At 38.9% G+C, this 22,410-nt stretch overlaps 1 protein-coding gene across 3 annotated transcripts in view; it reads left to right on the forward strand.

The window, feature by feature from the left end:
• The window catches only part of CDH18 (cadherin 18), a 203,598-nt gene that overhangs the window by 157,043 nt on the left and 24,145 nt on the right, over window positions 1-22,410 (forward strand). For all 3 annotated transcript variants that reach the window (XM_070942579.1, XM_070942580.1, XM_070942581.1), the window contains one exon: window positions 9,975-10,108. In XM_070942579.1, the coding sequence (XP_070798680.1) occupies window positions 9,975-10,108 (134 nt within the window). The remainder of the gene's footprint in view (window positions 1-9,974; window positions 10,109-22,410) is intronic.

Raw genomic sequence — 22,410 nt, forward strand, 5'->3', positions numbered from 1 at the left:
ATTCCAAACAAGGAGGAAAATAGATACATGACAATTTACAGAGAACTGCTTGGGGGATATTTAATAGGGCTCTGCTTCCTGCCACTCCTGTCAAATCTAATTAGGCAGGTAGACATAATCAGAAATAGATAATCCCACAAATAACCAGACTGTGCCCTGTCCCATAAAGGGATCTATAGATGACAATCAGGATCCTGAATTATGCTTGGAATCTCACTAACACTATAGCTCCCTCTTCAAGGACTTCAGGTTATGACTTTAACAAGAGTTCTTCCCTTGAATATTAAACGTTTCTTGCATAGCAAAGTGTCCAAGAAGAATTTGTCTAAACATACATCTTCATATGTGGCCTTTCCTTGTAAGGCAGCATCTATCATGGTATTTTTTCTTCAAGGATTTTGTGTATTCTTCTTACATGTGCCTCATTGTGCAGAATGAATGGGATTTGACAAAACAGTACTTTTCCAAATATTCTGTTAGTGGTAACACTAACAAATTGACTGACAAATTGACAAATTGACTGACAAATTGAGGCAAGTCAGAAACTTAGAGGTGGTGGTTCATGTCCCTCCATCCTCAGCTAATCTTAATTAATCAGATTTTTTAAAAAGTCCATTGGAATCAATGGAAGATTCCTTTGGAGTCAAATTCCAGTGGCAACAGACCACTTAAAAGAGGAAGGGTAATGTACTCTGAAGGGGTAATGTTCAGAGTAGAAATATTCAGAATATCTTAGCAATGTAGATGTTGTTGCTTTTTAAATATTTCGTGTGTAAAGGAGATTTAGCAGGTATAGCTTCACACTTAGCTATAAGGAACAACCATATGGCTAGGAATAAAGTTTGTACTTCAATAAAAACCATTCTAATCCACAGCTTTCCAAATTAAAATTTATTTGTTTTTACACATCATGGAATTTTAATAAGTTTGCCTAAAGCAACTTAAAAGTGTGTTAATCAAAATTGAAGACATATATACATACAAACAGAAAAGTACTCATAAAAAGTTGGATAATAAGAGATGTATAAAACATAGATTAGGCCTAGAATCATAATATTAGAAGTGATCTTGGAAATGTTCTAGGTCAACACCCAGCCCAGGGCAGGAATCCCAGAGAAATGGCTGGCCACCCTTTTGCTTGAGATAGACTGTTCCACATTTTAAGAGCTCCTGAAGTAAAAAAAAAATCGAGTTTCTTGTCAGCTTCTTGTCAAAATCACAAAGCACAGTTCTACTTTTAAAAAAAGTTAAAAGTGCTAGCTCTGCAAAAAAAAAAAAGAAAGAAAGAAAGAAAGAAAGAAAGAAAGAAAGAAAGAAAGAAAGAAAGAAAGAAAGAAAGAAAGAAAGCCCTTTTTGTAAAATAAGCATAGTGTTGGTTATTTGCTGGTGCTACTAGACATTTCCATAATTTGATACTGTAGAATCCAAGGCCTGATTTAGTTGACAACTAGGGAAATCAGTGATGTAGTGGGAATCTTTTTTTTTTTTTGGGGGGGGGAAGCATTTTTTCCCCATAGTGATTAGAGATTCCTCATTATGAGTTTTTCCCTTTAAAATCAATGTTTCATAGGACTCAGTTCTGCCCCCCATGTTAGTATCACTTGTTCATCCTTTCCTCAGATTTATTATTTGAATTTTAGTGTCATATTTAGTATCATATTCATGCAGATGACATTCAGAAGTACCAATCCAGTACTGAAATTGTTGACAGTTTTTGGAAAACTATGGTAGGCTGGATTCTCTAACTGACCTCACTGCTGCAGTAGTGAGGCTATAAGAGGATACAGTACACACCAATGTAGACTCAACACAGACAAAACTGAGATCTTCCACCTTGAATAGCCTTCTCTTTCTTTTTAGGCCCCCACCTCCCCCAGACATACACCTGTCTTCAGGGACCAGCTCTATGAATCTGGCATTGTCAAGAAGTAAGAACCACACCTATTTCAGAAGGGCCTATATAGAGCTGATCAGGTGTAAAAGCAGAATATTGAAAATTGTAAAAATATGTTCCATGTCTTATAGCAAATCAATTAAATTAGAGTGTCTTTGAAACATTTCCTTCCCATTGCCCACATGACTGGAGTTGGCTGCATTTTGTCACACCCATTTAAGCTCCTTTTAAACTCCCACAACATCAGGTTTGTTCAGTATTCCTTGACTCATTGCCCATATATTGGCTATTCCAGTAGAGCATGGGTGTCAAGCTCAAGGTCCAGGGGCCAGATCCGTCCCATGGGGTGCTTAGATCTGGCATGAGGGGCCACCTTGGAAACAGTGAAGGATTGGCAAGTGGTGCCTGTGCCAGAGTAAACGGGCTCCTGAGCTCTGTTTTCAGCTGGGATGGCCTCCTGCAACCCTCTGCCAGTGAAAATTAAGCTCGCACATGCGGCCCTCCCAAGCTCCGTTTTTGCTGGCAGAGGGTTGCAGAAGGCTGTCACAGCCAAAAACAGAGCTCAGGAGCCCGTTTTTGCTGGCAGAGTGCTCAAGCCGCCACAGGTGCCCCCAACACGAGTGATGTCAAGGTGGCCACAGCCACCCTGGCCATGTCCACTCCAGCCCCCCAAGGTCAAACACAACTCTGATGCCGCCCTCAATGAAATTGAGTTTGACACCCCTGCAGTAGAGTGTCTTCTTTATCTTCCATTTCTTCATAACCAAGGATTTTCCAAAGTTTGCTCCTAGGGTGTCAGTTCCCTAATGCTCATTTGACAAAAGCCCATCTGAACATATTTAAGATTTTAAAACATATCTACATCTAGTGAAAGTAGCTTCGACATTACTGAAACATATCCCTTATTCATGCAAAGAATATGTTAACTGTTAGATTTTGTTTTTATTTATTTTATTAGGTTTATGTTTTTATTAAATTGTTTTAGAGTATGTACATGTGGCCTTGAGTATAATATGGGATCACATATTTAACTGTTCCCTTTTGATGATTGTAAATTAGTTGTCATATTTTTGTTACAATTCTGCTGTGTAAAGTTATACATATACTGGCAGTCTTTGACATTCTGATGTGGAGGGGAAAATGTCCACTTCAGGAACCCCAGCATTTGGGGATAGGTACAATCAAGTAAATTTAATTGGCATGCATGACTACGGTGATCGCTGAGCTCCCAAACAAAAGAATGCAAAAGAGCTCCAGTTAAAGTAAGGTTATAGGCTATTTACCCTCTTGAAATAATATATAGGAATTAGAAAATGAATGTGAATTATAATATTTTTCTGCAGGATTGTAGGGTCTGATAACAACACAGGTGATTTTATTATGGGCTGCCTGTGAACTTCATATTCTGCTCCATTAACACCACAGAAAATATCTGGTCTTTGCTATGTGTTGCCTTCCTTTCAAGCCTCATTAGGCAGCTATTTTTATTATTAGGCAACCTATTTCCCAAAACATCAGAAGGCAAGACTAGAAACAATGGATGGAAACTAATCAAGGAGAGAAGCAATCCTAGAACTAAGGAGAAATTTCCTAAGAGTGAGAACAATTAACCAGTGGAACAGAAGTTGTGGTTGTTCCAGCACTAGAGGCTTTTTAGAAGAGGTTGGACAGCCATTTGTCTGAAATGATATAGGGTCTCCTGCTTGAGCAAGGGGTTGGACTAGAAGACCTCCAAGGTCCCTCCCAACTTTATTGTTCTATGTTCCTATCCAGGTTACAATTGGAAAGAATGCTTTCTTTCTATCAAAAGTCTTTAAGGGGCAAAACAATTGAGTGGCAAAAGTGCCAAAAGCAGAGGAGGACAAAGTCAATTCCATGCACTTTTTTCCTTGGTCACTGGCAGTGGTGAAATCCTAAGTGGATCTCTACTGTTCACTGCCCGCGCATGAGTGATGCGTGCTAAAAGCACGCTGCCTGTGCACATGCACAATGTGTGCCAAAAGCACACTGAGCGCGCATGCACAGTACACACTAAACACAAGCTTCGTGTGGAAAAAGAAGACTTCACTAGGTAAGTAGAACAGCGAGAGGGAGGGAACAGCTGTGCCATGCGATTTAGCTTCACTAGAAAGCAGGATTTCCTGCTTTCTAGAGAATCTAAACCGCGGGGCACAGCTGATCGTTGGAAATACCTGTTCACCAAACCGGTAGCTTTTTAACTACCAGTTTGACTGAAGTGGTAGCTTTTTCTTACTACAGGTTCGCCCGAACCGGTAATTTTTATCACTACCAGTTTGCCCAAACCGAGGCGAACCAATAGCATTTCACCCCTGGTCACTTGACTTTATGAAAAGGAACAAGTGACTTTTGTAGAAGTAGGATGGCTTTTCAAATTGGGATGGCTTTTCAAATTATGCAAAAAGTTTTAATAAAATTAGATTGAGCACTACACAATACCAGCCAAGACTTCGTTTTCTTTTTGTAATGCTCTTTATTGTCACTACTGTGATGGCAAACATAACATCATGTAGGTTAGTCAGTTAGAAATTGCTTTCTTGTTGTGTTTGTAACAGCTAAAAGCTAGCCAGTTCAGGAAACATTTCCTCATGAAGGATAAACCATATTCTTCTGTTCCTTTTTGGATGCAACGCACCAGCTATTTTTCCGGGCAAGGTAGAATGTATATGCCAAATTCAAAAAGCTGCAAAATTTTAAACAGCTGTATGTGCTCTTCAAAGTGTTCCTTTTATGAGAAGTTAGTGAAGCACATAGGACAATCTTATTGCTGCCTCTGGCTTTCCATCTCATCTAATTGCTGTGCAGTATTACCTAGTATGAAATGATAGATGTTCTTTCTTAAGTTGCCTGCTCCTGCAGCTAAAATAAGGAGGGGGGATCTTTCCAGTTAGTTTTACCTGGGAGCTATGATGAACTGAAGTCTATCTCATTCAGGTTTGCATCACACATATCCATTCTGTTATACTAGGATCGATATTGTTTTGATATTCTGCTCCAACACTCTGTTCCAACTTTTGATCCACTCTTTGCTTTAGCATGACATATCTGTATTATTAGGAAGCAGGATTGATTCTTAATTATTGCAGTCAGCAAGAAATATTACAAAGTTTCAGCTATTAATACTTGTAAGGGCAACTCCCCTGCTTCCAACAGTACATCATTGATCACACTTACGCAGGTACAACTAAGCACTTCAGGTATACATATATCCAGTGTATCCAAAGCATACATTTACACTTCAGTAGTATCCTTGCTGGCTAAAATCCTTCTTTGTGCTGTGTGCTTCAGTGCTTAGTGGGATATTTTCTTATTAATAATGAATTACCCTCTTGAGAAAAATATTTCTGGTCTGTGTTCACTCTACTTTGACCAGCTTCTATATGAATGAGTTATTTCCTTTCAAAATTGGAAAATAAGGAAAGCCCTGAATTCAATAAATTGGTTCAGATGTGCATAGCTTGGTTGAAAATCTTAGCTCGCATGTGGTTACTGGTCTCTAAATTCTTCATAAATAAGATTTTTCATAAATAATGTGTCTTTGTCTTTGAGCTGGTTGAGTTTATTAAAGTTCTGTCTGTAATACTACATTTCTGATGGCTTACTTTCACATGCAAAATATAAGTTGACCTTTATAATGAAGGAAAGGGAAATGGAAATAAAAAGACATATTAAAAAGGTGATTTGAAATTTTCATTGCAATTATAAACAGAAACAGAATAACAGAGTTGGAATGGACCTTGGAGGTCTTCTAATCCAACCCCCTGCTTAGGCAGGAAACCCTACACCACAAATGGTTATCCAACATCTTCTTAAAAACTTCCAGTGTTGGAGCATTCACAACTAAGTTGGTTTATAATTATTTGTATCAATAAAAGTTTTTTATAATGAATGAGTCATACTATAGGTAAGCCTCAAGTTACAACTATAACGGAGTCTGCCCATTAGGGTTATAACATTAATTGAAACACATTGAATGAATGAACCCCATCCCTCCTCTCCTCAATTTATTCATTAATTCAATGCATGGGTCATTAAGTGTTCATGAGGTACCTCAGGGAAGAGGAAGACCATGGAGGGCCTAATGCAAGAAAAAAACCATCTGCCTCTGTCCACCCAAGGCCTCCCCATACCCACTGAGCTATCTCATGCTCCCCTTCCCACCCCTTCGGGTTCCCACAGCTGCTTCTGCCTTCTCCACACTTACCGTTTGAAGATCAGCATAGCTCAGGGCTATGTACCAAAAAAGTGACCATCTTCTCAGATGCAAGTAAAGCTGCTTTCTTTAAATCTTGTGTTCTTCTGTCCCCTTTGGAAAAAGCTTGTCCAGCAGATGACAGTGGCATGAGATTGTCTCCTGCAGGCCTCTGTCCTCTGTGCCAAAAACCTTTTGCAAAGGGATTGGAAGGGTTTTGTTTTTTTTTTTTTTTTTTGTGGGGGGGGGGTGACCTCATGCTCCTGCAGGCTTCCATTATCTATGCGAAAAGCCTTCTGCAAAAGGGATGGAAGGGTGTGTAAGATCTAATGAAAACAGCTTCACCAACATCTGAGAAGATGGCCACCTCTGCAGATCTTCAAAAGTAAGTGAGCAGTCAGTGATGTGATGGGGAGGAGCCAGTGAACTAGCATAGCAGGCCCAGTGCCTGTGCAGATGCTGGGGAGAAGGGTGGAAATAGTCAGGGGGCATATTGCAGCATTTCTGTCAGTTGTAAGATCAGTTGCCATGGTGCTACAACATTCATAACGTCATGACTGGGTCTAAGTACTTTTGGGGATGGTGTCATAAGTTTGAACTGTCACTAAGTGAATTGTCATAACTTGAGAACTACCTGTACTATTACATCTCATAATTGGGCACTCTTCAAAATCTTAACTCAGAAAGCAGAGAATTTAAAATAGAAATATCAGAAGGAAATAAAATTAAAGCAAACTAAACTGATTCAATCAACCCAGATTTACATTATCCATTGGTTTGAAATCAGTTAAATGAATGCCAATAACTGGTCTTTGAGATTGAATACTATCAAGGCAGAGGTTTAAATGATTTCTTCAGAAACACGTTCTTCATAGATGTCTATTATACATCCTATTTCTCTTTAGAAACTTGATTTGCCATGCTTTCCAGTTGTGTCTTGGAAATGTTCTTAACCTTTCTTACTGTGTAATAAATCTTCAGAATCTCCATCAAAGAGCCAATTTCTGAATGCCATGAAACTTGGCCAAAGTTGGCTAATGATCTTAAGTTCATCATGTCACAGTCAGAGGTTCAATGAAAAGTCACACAGAAATGTCTTTTTTTTCCCCAGATAATACAAGAGGTACTATTGATTTTGGTTCACTGTCCAGAAAATGGACAGCCTATGTCTGTAAAGGAGGAATAGAAAGCATAATTACTGAAACTATTCTATGGTGGTTATGCCCCGAAACAAAAAAAATTGGATGAAAATACATAGTTGGATACAGGAAGTAACAGGCTTCCAGGTAGAATATACGCCAGAATTGTTTCTTCAAGGAATAATGAAAAAGAAATATGAAAAAACTACAACATATATTATTCTATATATGACAATGGCAGCAAGATTGGCATTTGCACAATGTTGGAGAAGCTCGAACACACCCTCCGAAGATCTAATAATTAGAAAGATATTAGATTGCGCTGAGATGGATAAAATGACATTGGAACTGAAAGGACAGATGGATTCGGACTTTTACATAATATGGGAGAAATAGTATAATTGGATTGAAGATAGAAAAACAAAGAAATAACAGATAGTAGATTTTGTAAAATTATATAGAGTATAGGAGAATATTCATGTGATGATATGTAAATGGTCACAGTCATGCACAAGAGCAGAATAAGAATTGTTTAATTGTTAAAACCCAATAAAACTCAAAAAGAAAAAAGAAACTATTCTAACATGCTTAAGCTATTGAAGAACATAAACATATTTGGTTTATGGAAGAAAACACCTATACATACAATGGCATTTGGACTTTCCAATATTATGTTCTTAAAATATCCATAAGTAAATTGTTTAGAATCTGTTACATGTGTGTGTGTGCACACATATTAGTACTACACAAATCACCCCAACTCCAAAATTTTCTGGATTCCTTCTAGCAAGCTTATTAAATGGAAGCTTTTATTGTCTAAAATAAGTACAGTAAATAGTAGTACACACTATACTATGTCTGACTTTGCAGAAATGTATGAGAAGTGGAAATAATAGTCAAAACAAATGATAAATCATAATGGCTGTTAAAACAATTTGAATGTTTTCAAAGCCATAGTCCCATAATATGAATGCTTCTCTGCTGGATGGCCATAATTGTTTCAGTTGTTAACAGTAACTTTCAGTGGAATATAATTTGAAAGATAATGCTTACCCATCTCTTCTGAATGCCTACTCATTTTGTTTCTTCTATTTATTTCAAGGCCCTTGCTTTCATTAATAAAAGAGCTCATTTATTCAGTTTTAGGATTGGTTTAGTCATCCTTGATCACAATGCCATTTTTGACTATGGAACCTGGGGAATACAATATATTTTTATAACCAGAAGAAGGAATTCTATATTATAGCTAGAGAAGAAGGTGACAGTCAAATCTCTCTCCCCCCTCTCTCTCCCCCTCTCTTTCCATTTTATGCAGCTAAAATGATACCTATGGTCATGTTTTTGTGTTATAAGAGCCACATTGTGATCTGACTCGGAGAAATATACTTGTGTAAAAAGAATAATTTTTATATTTTCTAGATATATATATATATTCTAGAAGTCTTCTTTTCTCTTTCTTAGTGGGAATTCCAATTTTGTCATCTACCAATACCATTTCAATTTTCATCCAAAAATTATCATGGTAATTCTATAATTATACTAATATCAAAGGGAGCATACTTATGTATACTAGTTTCTGGAGAAAGTATGTAGAATGGTGCTGTTCAGTTCACCTTTTACATATTCCTGTTCATACTTTGGAGTGCAGAACTACTGTTAAAACCATAGCCTGCATTAGAATTTTAAAAATACCAGCTGTGTTTTCATTTCAAAGGAGCCATTACAAATGACAGCAAGAGAATTTCACACATATGCTGTAATTTAGCTCATTCCTTTATTTGGACTAACATACATTAATGCTGTTTGAACCAATTAAGTATGTCAAAATGGGTGGTATCTCTTAGAAGATGGTAATGATAAATGGAAATGGTAAAAAAAAAGTTTATCTGAAAGGAAATAAAATCTTAGGTACAGCATATATGCCAGGGGTGAAATCCAGCAGGTTCTGACAGGTTCTGGAGAACCGGTAGTGGAAATTTTGAGCAGTTCGAAGAACCGGCAAATACCACCTCTGGCTGGCCCCAGAGTGGGATAGAAATGGAGGTTTTGCAATATCTTTCCCCCAGGAGTGGGGAGGGAATGGGGATTTTGCAATATCCTTCCCCTGGAGTGGGGTGGGAATGGAGATTTTGCAGTATCCTTCCCCTGCCATGCCCACCAAGCCACACCACACCCACCAAGCCACGCCCATAGAACCAGTAGTAAAAAAATTTGAATTTCACCACTGATATATGCATATAATATACAATGAAAACAGCACTGAAGCATTATTCTCTGTGTGTTACTGGTGATTATTTCCTATCGCAGTTCTGAACGAACGACAAGCCGAGAGCAATACTTGTGTTGATGCCCAATAAAAACAAAACCAGCTCTCAGCTGTAAGTTTAATTGTAGTATTTATAGTACATAAATTCAGCCAGTCTGCATTCTTGGTAAGATACATGCAATGAAGCAAGGTTAGAAAGGAACTCTTCTGGCAGGCCGAAGTGATGTGTTTATTGCTTCCATAAACTGAATGAGGACATTGGTCAAGCTAACCAGGAACTGTCCATCCCAATGCCTTTAATCATTCAAGACTGTTGAAGACCATTCAGTATAGCTACTTGCAAAAATGCTAGGATGATGTTGTAGCTCCCTCCCCGAATATAAAGGTAAACAGTTAAGAAAATTGCTCACTGGTGAATGCTTAGCGCTTGTTTTTAACTTATGTTTTCATTTTGTGTGTTCCTAGATATTCCATTGATCACAATACAGAAGACAGATACTTCACTATTGATGCAAACACTGGAACCATTAAGACTGCCAAGGTCTTTGACAGAGAAGAAACCCCTTGGTACAACATCACAGTCGCTGCTTCTGAAATTGGTACGTAACAAGCCCACAGGCAAATGGGTCTTTCAGAAAGGTATACAATGATGGAGATGTTTGGGGGAAAATATTTAGTAATTTGGAAGAGAAAACGGCATTATTCTCTTTCAGCTGCTCATAATATCTATCAATCTTGGCAGCTGAATAACATGTCAAAGCTACTTTAGTTGTCTAAAATGTACAGTTGTTTCTTATATAATGTTTGAATACTTACATAATGTTAAGCAAATACTTCGTGAGCCTTGGTTCAAACCCATGTTAGAGTATGTATGAATGCTATGTTATAATTATTTCAACCATAATAATATAAGGGCCATCAATAGATTTAAACTCAATGTAATTCACTCTAATCTTAATTGTAGGAAATATGACTTTTGCAATAGAATAGTAAATGTCTGGAACAATCTACCTGATCCTGTTATTAGTCTCTCTAATCCCCTACCTTTTACCATAAAGTGTCTACTGTAAACCTTTCATGTTTCTTAAGAGATCCTTAAGGGGTGTGCATAAGTGCACCAGCATGCCTACCGTCCCTGTCCTACTGTTCCCAATTATATGTAATCATTTTATGTGTTTATGGCTATATTTTGCCAATTTATATCCTTTTTTTGGTGCCAAAAATTTTTCATGTGTCCATGTCTTTGTCTTTTTTGTTACTTGTTCTCTTATTTGTTGACAAATAAATAAATAAATAATAATAATAATAATAATAATCTAAATTCATAATGATTTTCATATGATTTTTTCTGTTTTTAACTGGAATGCAATTGTGTTTGAGTGAAAGGCTTTCAAGATAAATCTAAGATTCCAGAGACAGATAAAGTCCCCAGGAAAAGATGAATGATGTACATCAAAATGTCTGTTTCCAGTAACTTTACTAAAAGAGAGATATTCAAGAATTCTGAATATCAAACCACTGTTCACATTCTATTTGGATTCTTAAATGACCACAAGTCAAATAGACACAAACTGGAACTAAAAAGATCTGGTAATCATTATATTCTGTTTAACAGTATATTTTAATGGTTTTTTTTTAAAGGGCATTTTGTTCACATTGCTCAAGGCAGAATACTTTATTAGGTTGAAGTTTATTACTATCAGACTCAGACAAATAAAAGCTTATTAATGTAATATCTTATCCCAAGTTTAAATCAAGCTAATTACCAAGTAATAATCTAAATCAGGATAATTGATAGGAGGAGTAGGAGCGTTAAGCATGTTTGCCGTCTTGGGTTGAATATACATGCAAAACATTGAACTTTGCAAATGATAAACTACATCTAAGGTTTTATAAAACAACAGTGAATTATTCAGTGTCAAGAATAGCCCACTATTGTGAATATTTTATTATTTATATTTCTTACTATTGTGTTGCTTTATAGCAGCACTTGGAACCCCAGTTGAATAGATATGATTCTTTCTTCTAAAACAACATATGGCTATCTGGTAGAGCCATACACATAAGGGTTTCAGATAAAAATGTTAATTTATGCATGAGCTTATAAATTCATGCAAACATCATTCTGAATTCTAGTGCAGAAAAATGTTAGTCTTCTTTCCTAGTCGAACAGAAGAGATCCAGGTTTAGTTAATAGATGAGATTTCTATCTTATCTCCAATCTAGATTCTAATCACACTCAACCAGCTTTTCTTTTGTAACAAGATTGCATTGGAAACCAGTGGATTCTTATGGTCAGATTATGATCAAATGATAGCTTAGTTCATATACCATACTAAAGAATAGCTTGGCTAGCTATTGAATATTAAATAAAGTATAAATGGATAGGATCACATAATGAAACAAACAATCTACTACATTAAAAAAGTAACAAGTAACATTCTGCAGTACAATAATAATATCACTAGACTCTTGATTTTTTTTATAGAATAACACAGTTCTCCTCCTACAATGACTTTAATAAAAAGGTGCATTTCTCAACCTTTCTTAATGACAGTTTTGTGAATATCCAGATAATCAACCCATTTTATATATCCCCCTTTACCAGGGATGAAATCCAGCAGGTTCTGACAGGTTCTGGAGAATCGGTAGCGGAAATTTTGAGCAGTTCGGAGAACCGGTAGCGGAAATTTTGAGTAGTTTGGACAATGGCAAATACCACCTCTGGCTGGCCCCAGAGTGGGGAGGGAATGGGGATTTTGCAGTATCCTTCCCCTGGAGTGGAGTGGGAATGGAGATTTTGCAGTATCCTTCCCCTGCTACACCCACCAAGCCACGCCCACCAAGCCACACCATACCTGCCAAGCCACGCCCACAGAACCGGTAATAAAAAAATTTGGATTTCACCACAGCCCTTTACATATAGCAGAAAGCTATATGCATATATGTGTGAATGATGCCTCTCATAGAAAGGAGGGTGAGGTTTGTCTCAAGCCATAATGTCACAAGAATCTAGTTGTTTCCTTTAAATTGAGGGTTTTAACATGCAGTTAAGAGGCAGAATATAGTTTTTTTTCTTGATGAAACAGTCAATCTGTACAAGCATCTGTGTTTTAAGTAAGCACACCAATCCCAGAGACCAATAAATGCGGTCTGTAAAATTATACAGGTACTGATTGCATATTACAGTTCAATTCCTGTGTTCATTTCTGGCACAAATTGTTCAGAGACATCCATCCAAAATCACACATATTTCTCATTGGGGTTAAACAGGGAGGCATTTACCTTCTTATTAGGGCTTCTTAGAATATGCTTTATTACTACCCTAGTTTAAGGAGGTGCAGATTATTGTAGATTAGAAAGAAGAGGCCGATTATAGAAAATTCACCTAGAGTGACAAAGTTATTGGACATTGCTTACTAATCTTCGTAAATCAACTTCCATTTTTATATAATTTGGTACTACTTCAATGGTAGTGTCAGCATTCTAGAAAAAAACCAAGGCCAAGGAAAGATTCTGAAGCAAGCATTTTTCAAAGTTCTATTTACTAGAATAGGTAAACTGGCACATCTGGGAAAACCCACATCTGAGAGGTCTGGGTTTTCCCTCAGTAAATCAAAACCCCCCCAAACCATCCCCTCACTCCTCAGTCGATTACATGCTGTCCAATCAACCACCATGCCGTCTCGAGACATCACTCCAACCACTCCTACAGATGCAGGATCGCCCTGACCTTGACCGACAGGAAGAATGCTATTATGTCTACAGACAACCCCTCCACTAAATCCCCCCTCCTACTTTCCCACATAGGAGAAGGTGGCAGCATGGAAGCTTCCAGCCTAATATGGCTTCCAAAGCTGACAGGTAGTTTGCCACTGGATGGCCACAGGAATACCCATTTGTTCTTAAGGGACCTGTGGTTCCCACCTGCTCTTCCAATATTCATCCATGCATCATTCAGATGAGCACAATAATACTCTTTATAACACTTACTTTTGATTACTTAGCGATTGCTCAGTTATGGGTTAACTCAAGTAAGAAAGAAATAATAATCATGCTTAATATCCTGAAATTCCTATCCCATTATTCAAGGAATATAGGTAATTGCCCCAAGTGCAGGTATAAGAGGACAGGGCAGCCAATCAGGGTCCCCACCTGTTGATATAAAAATTGATTGAAAGCTGGTGTAAATTGGGTGGAAGAGAACTTGAAGTCTGAGAGGCAAAGCAAATGATGGGACTCTTCTGTTTTTGCTGGCAGATGTTTGATCTGTATTATTTTCTTGTAAAGCTAGGCTACTTTCCAGAAATCCCTCTTTCCAGAATCTGATTGGTTCTAGTCTACTAGCTCTAAATTCTTCTTCAGGATTGAATCTCCCACTCAGGGAGCCATATAACTTCAGGCCACCAGAACTGTCTTGATGATTCCATGGTCTCTAGCCAGTGCATCAATGTGTACTATTATTTGGTATTCCGTTATGATTTGTTTGTGCTCTCCAAGTTCTTAGTATTTCTGTGTATAATGTTAGAAGGAATTCAAAATGGCATGTTGAATTATTTTTAAACTTGTTTAAGAATATTTTCCATACCCTCTGAAACTGGTTGAATTCCCAGATGATCATTTTTCTATCATTCATTCTGACAAATAATACTGAATCATGTATCCATGCATTAATCCTTGTAAAAGAATGCTTCTTCTAGAAAAAAGGAGGAGAATAAATTTATTCCTTACAACTCTCATGACAATATTAAACGTAATGGTGGTAGTAGCAACTTCTCTGCTGTTTCTTTCTGTGCTGAAATGTGATATTACATACTTCTATTGTCCAGTGACAGGGTAGAAGCTACCCTAAAACAATGAGATACTGGGCTGTAAAATGAAAAAGCTGGCGGTGAAACTAATGGCAGTTGAAGGAGAGGAGGGTGTTCTGGGGAAGAATTCAATTGTTTAAAATGACATATGCAACTGTTATATAGATACAACCGCAGCAACTCAAGAATTGTCAAAATGATGCATGTTCCACTCCTTGGTACTTGTATTCTTTATAGTGATAGAAATATGAGATGGATTAAGTTCATACCATAACAACATTGAATGCATTTCTTCTTATTTCTCCTCCTCCCCCCACGCACACACACCTTAGTTATTCAGTAAAATGTGACAAATTTTTAAATGTGATTATGTCTGTACTCCTTTGAAGCATATATTACAATACAGCAGTTTCTGTAATGATGTCATTTTGACCATACCTTCAAATTCTGCAGATGTCATTGATAACTGTGACAATGCAAAAGAAAAATCAATATATTTAAATCGGAATCAGTCAGTAGAGAAGTGTGTACTTTGAGTTAGATTCTGCATCCCATTTTCTGCATTCCTATGTAACTATAGACAATCTAAATAGAATTGTAAAGTGTATGCCTTCTTGTACCTGGTTACATAGACAATCTAAGCTTATCCTATTTCAATTTTTGAAAAACACTAACATTCTTGTTTGCCCTTTCTGATGTATCACTGATATGCCATATAAGAGGGGTGTCAAATTTGATTTCATTGAGGGCCACATCAGGGTTGTGTTTGACCTCAGGGAGGTATGGCCAGGGGCATGGCCAGCTCAATGTCATTTGTGTCAGGGGGCCCTGTGGTGGCCCGAGCACTCTGCCAGTGAAAATGGGCTCCCAAGCTCCTTTTATGGCTGCGATGGCTTCCTGCAATCCTCTACCAGCGAAAACAGAGCTTGGGAGGGCCACACATGGTCCTTTGCTGTTTCCAGGGCAGCCCTGTGGCCTTAAAATTGACACCCCTGCCATATAAGGACCATATGTGGAAACTATGTTTAAAACAGAGGATGGTGATTTTGTGTGCGTGTGTGTATTAAATTACTATATTAGATGGTTCCTCTACCTTCAAGTTACCATAAAACATGCAACTTCAGCATTAAGCCCCAACTGAGACATTAAATCTGTTAAAGCTTGCTGCAATGGAAATAGAAAACCCAAATTGGTGCATAAAGAGATTGTAGCACGTATTCAGGTTTCAGAAATTAAACTTTAATTTTTAACTATAAAAATATATTTTGCCACAGAAATGTATTTAGTTTGTAACTTAACTCAATATTTATTTTATTTATTTATTTATCTATATCCCACTTTTCTTATCTTTATTAATAACTCAAGGTGGCAAACATACTCTAGGAATGTGTGTGTCTGTGTGTCTGTGTGTATGTGTGTTTTTTTCTGAGGTTTTCGCGGGTGTTTGTATATAGGTCTTTGGTTATTCGGGTTTTCTCCTGCGTAAAATTGGAAGTGTCTTGGCGACGTTTTGACGAAGTCTCATTTGTCATCTTCAGGCTGGTGTTTTCGGCTTTGTGCTTCTAGGAGCAATGTGTGATCGCAGCTGTTTCTTCCTTTTAACTGCTAGTGGGGGTGTGAACTGATTGGGTGGGAGCTTGCCTGTGTTCTGATTGGGTGGAGGTGTGTTCTGATTGGTTGGGGGCTTGGCTGTGCTCTGATTGGCTGGGAGTGTGTTCTGTTTGGGTGGGGGCTTGGTTGTGCTTGGGTTAGTCTGAGTAGCAGGGGGATTTGAGCTGGTGAGCTGTGTTGCTGTTGTTTGGCTTTGCGTTCGTGGTTGTGCCACATCTTCATGGTGGGTGTCAGTCTGCTTCATGTATGGATTGGAGGGGTTTAAAGTGGCTAATGATGCAGCTGCGATCTAGCTTATGGTCTGTGGTTGTGCCACACATGAGAATCAGAACACAATCAGAACAAAACTTACATAGACATATATATATATATATATATATATATATATATATATATATATATATATATATATATATATTTCTTATTTATATATATTTATATATGTGTGTGTGTGTGTGCGCGTGTGCATTTATGTGTGTGTATTTGGAAACACACACACACACACACACACCTGGAAGCAAATAACTTCAATTTGTGAGTTCTAATCCTGGCTAGTTTTCTTCAACAGCAATTAAAATGGCTCTGCATAATTATTAATGATTTGGAAGAGGTACTTCTATCCAAGTATAAACACAGCACCTCTTTGCTACTTGCTAAAGAAGATCCACATCTTCTTTCAAGCAAAACTGGGAGCTGGAAAATAGATGTGCATGCTGTAATACATAGTGGAGAGGGGTTGGATAGTGCAAAGTTAACACTTCTTAAAAATTGTTTTCAAAGCACGCATAGCTATAGCAATCAAGTCACTAAACTAGGTCAAGTAACTATCTTTGTGTTATTTCAGTATTTATTTCAGTTCATTATTAACAAAACCCATTTTATTTAAATGATGAGGAGTTTCATTTTAATGAAAATGTTACTGTTAATGAAGACACTTAACCCTGTGTCCCTTTCATACAAGTGATTTCATCCAAGTGAATTATGTAATTTCAACTTTAAAAAATTAACAAACAGAAAGACTTGTGCTCTTTCATGGATACTGCACCAATCAGTATCTGATAAAATGTCTACAATTGTCTAACAATATTCAAAATTAGAAGCAGAGGTGGGGTTTTTTTTACATCTCACATATATATGAGACACCAAATGTGAGTAGGGGTCAACAGAAGGCAAGATGGTGGTTATGGCAGTGTGATTGAAACTCTGTCCCTTTGTATTTTCTTGTCATGTTGACACACATTTAAAAAAAAAAGAACAGGGTAGTGGTGAAATGCAACCGGTTCTATCCAGATCAGACGAACAGGTAGTGCCGGCAGCAGGAGGCTCCGCCCACCCACCCGGATGTCATCATGTCCCATTTTTGATGCTCTGCGCATGCACAGAAGGTCCTGCGCATGCACAGAAGTGTCACGTGCGTGCAAAGCGATCGCGCATGCGCGCATGCTTTCATTGCAAACCGATAGCGAAGGTAAGTGGATTTCACCCCTGGAGCAGGGCTTGAGACATTTCAGTTATTAGTTCTTTAAGATATGTAATTGGTCTTTTAATGGCCAGGCAGAGACAATTAAGGAAAAAGAAAACCAAATGGAAGTTGTTTTCATAGTATAAGCACTGGAGTGGGACTGCCAAAGCTAACACTATTATGATGAGAGAAAAGAATGGTTACCATAGCTCAGAGAAGTTTAGGGAATTCTTGAGAGAGCAAAATCTTGTGGCTAATCTTGTAAAGGTAAGTATATATAAACTTGAATAGAAGGCCACTAGGAATTTTTAGGGCTGTAAGCTAAACTAGGAAATTATTAATTTAAAATCATTTGTATCATGGCCAAAAATCCTGGTAGAGGTGTGTCCATGAAGATATCAGGAATCAAACTCAATCTGAAGGAGTTTTTCCCTCCTCTTTATCATTATGTAGGAAGTTGAAACATTTTTCTTTAAGTGTCTTCCCCCTTTAGATGCCTATGATGTGTATCAGCTAGGATAAAATACTGGCAGTCTGTACTGGCATATTTCTGCATGTGGTGCCGTTCAGGAAGAGGATGGGTTGGATTGTAGCTGATATCTGCAGAGACTATTAAATAATCAGTTTTTAAAATAAGAGTTTAAAATGAGTTGTGAAAGCTTGGTTCCATGTTTAGTTAGGATTGGATCCTGGATAAAGATAAGAATGGCTTGGACAGCCATTTGTCTGGGACAATATAACATCTCCAGCCTTGGGTAGGCGCTTGGAGTAGAAGACCTCCAAGGTTCCTTCTAGCCCTACGATTCTATGAAAAAGCTGCAGGTAGGGGCTACATTCATATCCCTGCAAAGCACCTTTCCAAAATCAAATTGAGTGCGGCATTATCTTGAGTGAGGAATGTTATTGTACACATTTGGACAATACCATAAATAAAAAGAAATCAGGAAAAGGTTTGGAGGAGAAAAAAAGCATTCTCCTGATCTCTAAAACATGGTTAGGGAAAATAATAATAACTTTATTGTCATTGTACATATATACACAGTATACCCATACAACGAAATTCACTTAACACCCAAAGACCAGGTCCAACACACATCACAATCCCCAAACACACTCCCACCCACCACAAATTCCCCACCCCTAAACCATTTTCATTTCATTTTCATTTTATTAAATTTGTATACCGCCCTACTCCCGAAGGACTCAGGGCGGTGAACAGCCATAAGATAAAACATGTAGATACAAAATTTAAAATAGAGATAAAACTAATTAAATAAATTTGGCTGAGACATTTTAAAACCCCAATAAATTAAAACCAAATTTAAAATTCCATTTAAAAGAGGAAAAGTTTAGGTCAGGCCAGCTTGATGGAATAAAAACGTCTTAAGCACACGACGGAAGGTACGCAGATCCGGAATCCTCCGTATCTCCGGGGGGAGCTCGTTCCAGATCGTAGGTGCCCCCACAGAGAAGGCTCTCCCCCTGGGGGCCGCCAGTCGACATTGTTTGGCCGACGGCACCCGGAGGAGCCCCTCTCTATGGGAGCGTACTGGTCGGTGGGAGGCTATTGGTGGCAGCAGCCGGTCCCGTAAATAGCCAGGTCCTAAGCCATGGAGCGCTCTGAAGGTGATAACCAAGACCTTGATGCGCACTCGGAAGACCACCGGGAGCCAGTGCAGCTCGCGCAGGAGAGGCGTTACATGGGAGCGCCACGTTGCTCCCATCACCACCCGCGCGGCCGCACTCTGCGCCAGTTGGAGCCTCCGAGTGCTCCTCAAGGGGAGCCCCATGTAGAGAGCGTTACAATAGTCCAGACGGGAGGTGACGAGGGCATGAGTGACCGTGCGTAACAAGTCCCGATCCAGAAAGGGACGCAACTGGCGAATCAGGCGGACCTGATGAAAAATCCTCCCGGTCACGGCCGTCAAGTGCTCTTCTAAAGACAGCCGTGAATCCAGGAGGACACCCAAGTTGCGAACCCTCTCCGTGGGGGCCAATGCTTCGCCCCCAATAGTCAGCGATGGCACCAGCTGACTATATCGGGACGTCGGAAACCACAGCCACTCGGTCTTGGATGGGTTGAGCCTGAGCCTGTTTCTCCCCATCCAGATCCGTACGGCCTCCAGGCACCGGGACATCACTTCAAGGGCATCGTTGGGGTGGTCTGGGGTGGAGATGTACAGCTGGGTGTCATCAGCGTACTGATGGTACTCCACCCCGAAACCACGGATGATCTCGCCCAGTGGCTTCACATAAATGTTGAACAGAAGGGGCGAGAGGACCGATCCTTGTGGCACCCCACATATAAGGGTCCTTGGGGTCGACCTCTGCTCCCCTGTCAACACAGACTGCGACTGGTCGGAGAGAAAGGAGGAGAACCACCGTAATACGGTGCCTCCCACCCCCAACTCTTCCAACCGGTGCAGCATGATACCATGGTCGATGGTATCAAAAGCCGCTGAGAGATCTAATAGGACCAGGACAGAGGAACAACCTCTGTCCCGAGCCCTCCAGAGATCATCCACCAACGCGACCAATGCCGTTTCTGTGCTGTACCCAGGCCTGAAACCCGACTGGAACGGATCTAGATACGTCGTTTCATCCAGGTACTGGGGAAGCTGTCGTGCAACCACACTCTCAACCACCCAAACATCTACACAACAGACCAAGTAATGCTATCCAACAGCTCACTGATGGTGGCCCTTTAGTTCATTGTTGAGTGCAGTTATAGCTCTGGGATAAAAACTATTCAGAAAACATGTGGTCTGAGTTTTAATTGTTCTGTATCTTCTGCCAGAAGGCAACAGTCCAAAAAGATTGTAAGCAGGATGGGAAGAGTCTCTGAGAATGTTATGCAACTTCCTCAAACAGCAAAATTCAAAGATGTCATCCAGGGCTGGTAGCTGGAGCCCAATGATATTCTGGGCAGTTTTAATGATTCTCTGTAGAGCTTTTTTGTCTGCTACAGAACTGCTCCCATACCATGCAAGAATGCTGTATGTCAGGACACTCTCAATGGTGCTATGATAGTAGGACAGTAGTAGATGCTGAGATAGATTTATCTTCCTGAGCATTGTTGGGTAAGCCAGGCTTTTCCTGGTATGGTTTTGGAAGATGGGAATTGTAATCCAGTGCATACCCAGAGGATACCAGATCTTATAGGGAAGACTACCTTAAACCATGTGTGGCTTCTTTCAGAGACTTGTCAAAGCTAAAGGAAACAGAGCAATTTATTTTTGAAAAGGTGATAAATCAAAGTCAGCGGTATCATTTTGTTGAAAGATTCTCTTTGTATAGAGAGAGGGAATTGCTACCTTGCTCCTAAAATGAGTTACCTTTTATCAAAGAAATATAAATAAGGAGCCGCCCCTCAAGAATAAACATTTCCTCTAGTTGCAATAAAATACTTTCTAACTATTTTCTACATATCCTTATATTACAGTCTCTTGTCAAAAATAGCTTTAAATAACTAGAAAATAGCATTTTGTAAAATGCACACAATTGTCCGTTTTCAAGCAGACAAAGTTTGAAATTTCAGTATGAAAGAATATTACACAAATGCTTCTCTGGCAATCGATGTATAGTTTAGAAAGCAATTTGAAATGAATTGTTTGTGTGACTATCCAGATCATTTATTTAGATTTTTGTTTTCTTTCCAAAGACACTGCTAGACAGAAGAGCAAAAAACATACCAATGAGGAACATATTGGAGGATAATAAATTCTTGGAGAAGAAAAATGACAGATTACTACAGGCTTTATTAATCTCTAACACCCTGAAATGCCAAAACATAACAACAATGACCATAAAAAGTTTCCTGTGTATATTCACAACAGTATTCTAAAAGGGTATAATTTTATAGCCCAGTCAACCAGTGGTGGGTTCCTTCCGGTTTGGTCCGGTTCGGCCGAGCCGGTAGCGGTGACGATATGACGTCACCGAACTGGTTCTGCCCCCCCGCCGTCCCACTCCCCCACCCCCACCCCACATTATTCTTACCTTTTATTTGGTCCCACCCCCAATCTATTGCTGCCTCCTGAGTCCCAGCTGATAACTGGAGGGAAAAAACCTGTTTAAACTCTTGCCGCGGGGCTTCAAAGGGCCGTCCTACAACTGATCAGTGTTAAAAGCAAACAAATGAGTCAGGTCGTAAGTGCGAGGACCTTCCAGAAATAACTCTGACCAGCTAGCCACGCCCACCTAGGTACCTGACCTCCAAGCCACACCCACAAAATAAGCCATGCCCACAGAACCGGTAGTAAAAAAATTTAGAACCCACCCCTGCAGTCAACATTTTTGTGGCCATATAAGAGGAAAAAGGTTGACTTTGTTTCATTTGGTTTCATTTCCCCCTCCCCCCCAAGATTTGCTACAAAAGATAGCCAGAAGGCTAAGTGCTGGTCTGTTTTTACCCTCTCCTTTAACTCAGCTATTGCTCTGGTTGTCTATCTTTCTCTTATTTTATGGGTTTTTTTTATGGGCAGATGAGCATTCAGAGAAATGAAGCATGTGGAAAAATGCAAAAAAAAAAAAAAAAAACAGGCAAAAAACATACCTCTCTCTACATTTTTGTTTTTCTTCCAAATAAAAGCATCCTAGACAAATGACTGAATAGTTTTTGCTTGAACATATCTAAAGAAACAGAGGTGAGAGGGATGTGATGTCACTGAAAGTTGGGGTTTGTGGGGGAGTTTTACCAAGTAAAGGTAAACTCTATCCTCCTAAGCCAAAATGGGACATCTGGAGAGCAAGTCCAAACAGTATGCCTTAAAACTTCCTTCAAATCTTTAACTTATCCAACATAAAATGCTTAAATATCATTTTTGAATATATACTGCATTGTATAATAATAGTGAAAAACAGTTTTTGTTAAATTAATTGAGTGGGAGGCAACTGATTTGATAAAGCATCTCCTTATTCCAAAATTCTGGCAAGTTCTCAGTATTTATGTCAGTAACTCTTCAATTGTCATTATAACTGAGCTGGAGGCTTAGGTTCTCTTGGGATGTTTTTCTGG

The sequence above is a fragment of the Pituophis catenifer genome, unplaced genomic scaffold (genome assembly GCF_029215685.1).
Source record: "Pituophis catenifer annectens isolate HBS135680 unplaced genomic scaffold, rPitCat1.0.hap2 SCAF_3, whole genome shotgun sequence".
NCBI lineage: Eukaryota > Metazoa > Chordata > Lepidosauria > Squamata > Colubridae > Pituophis > Pituophis catenifer.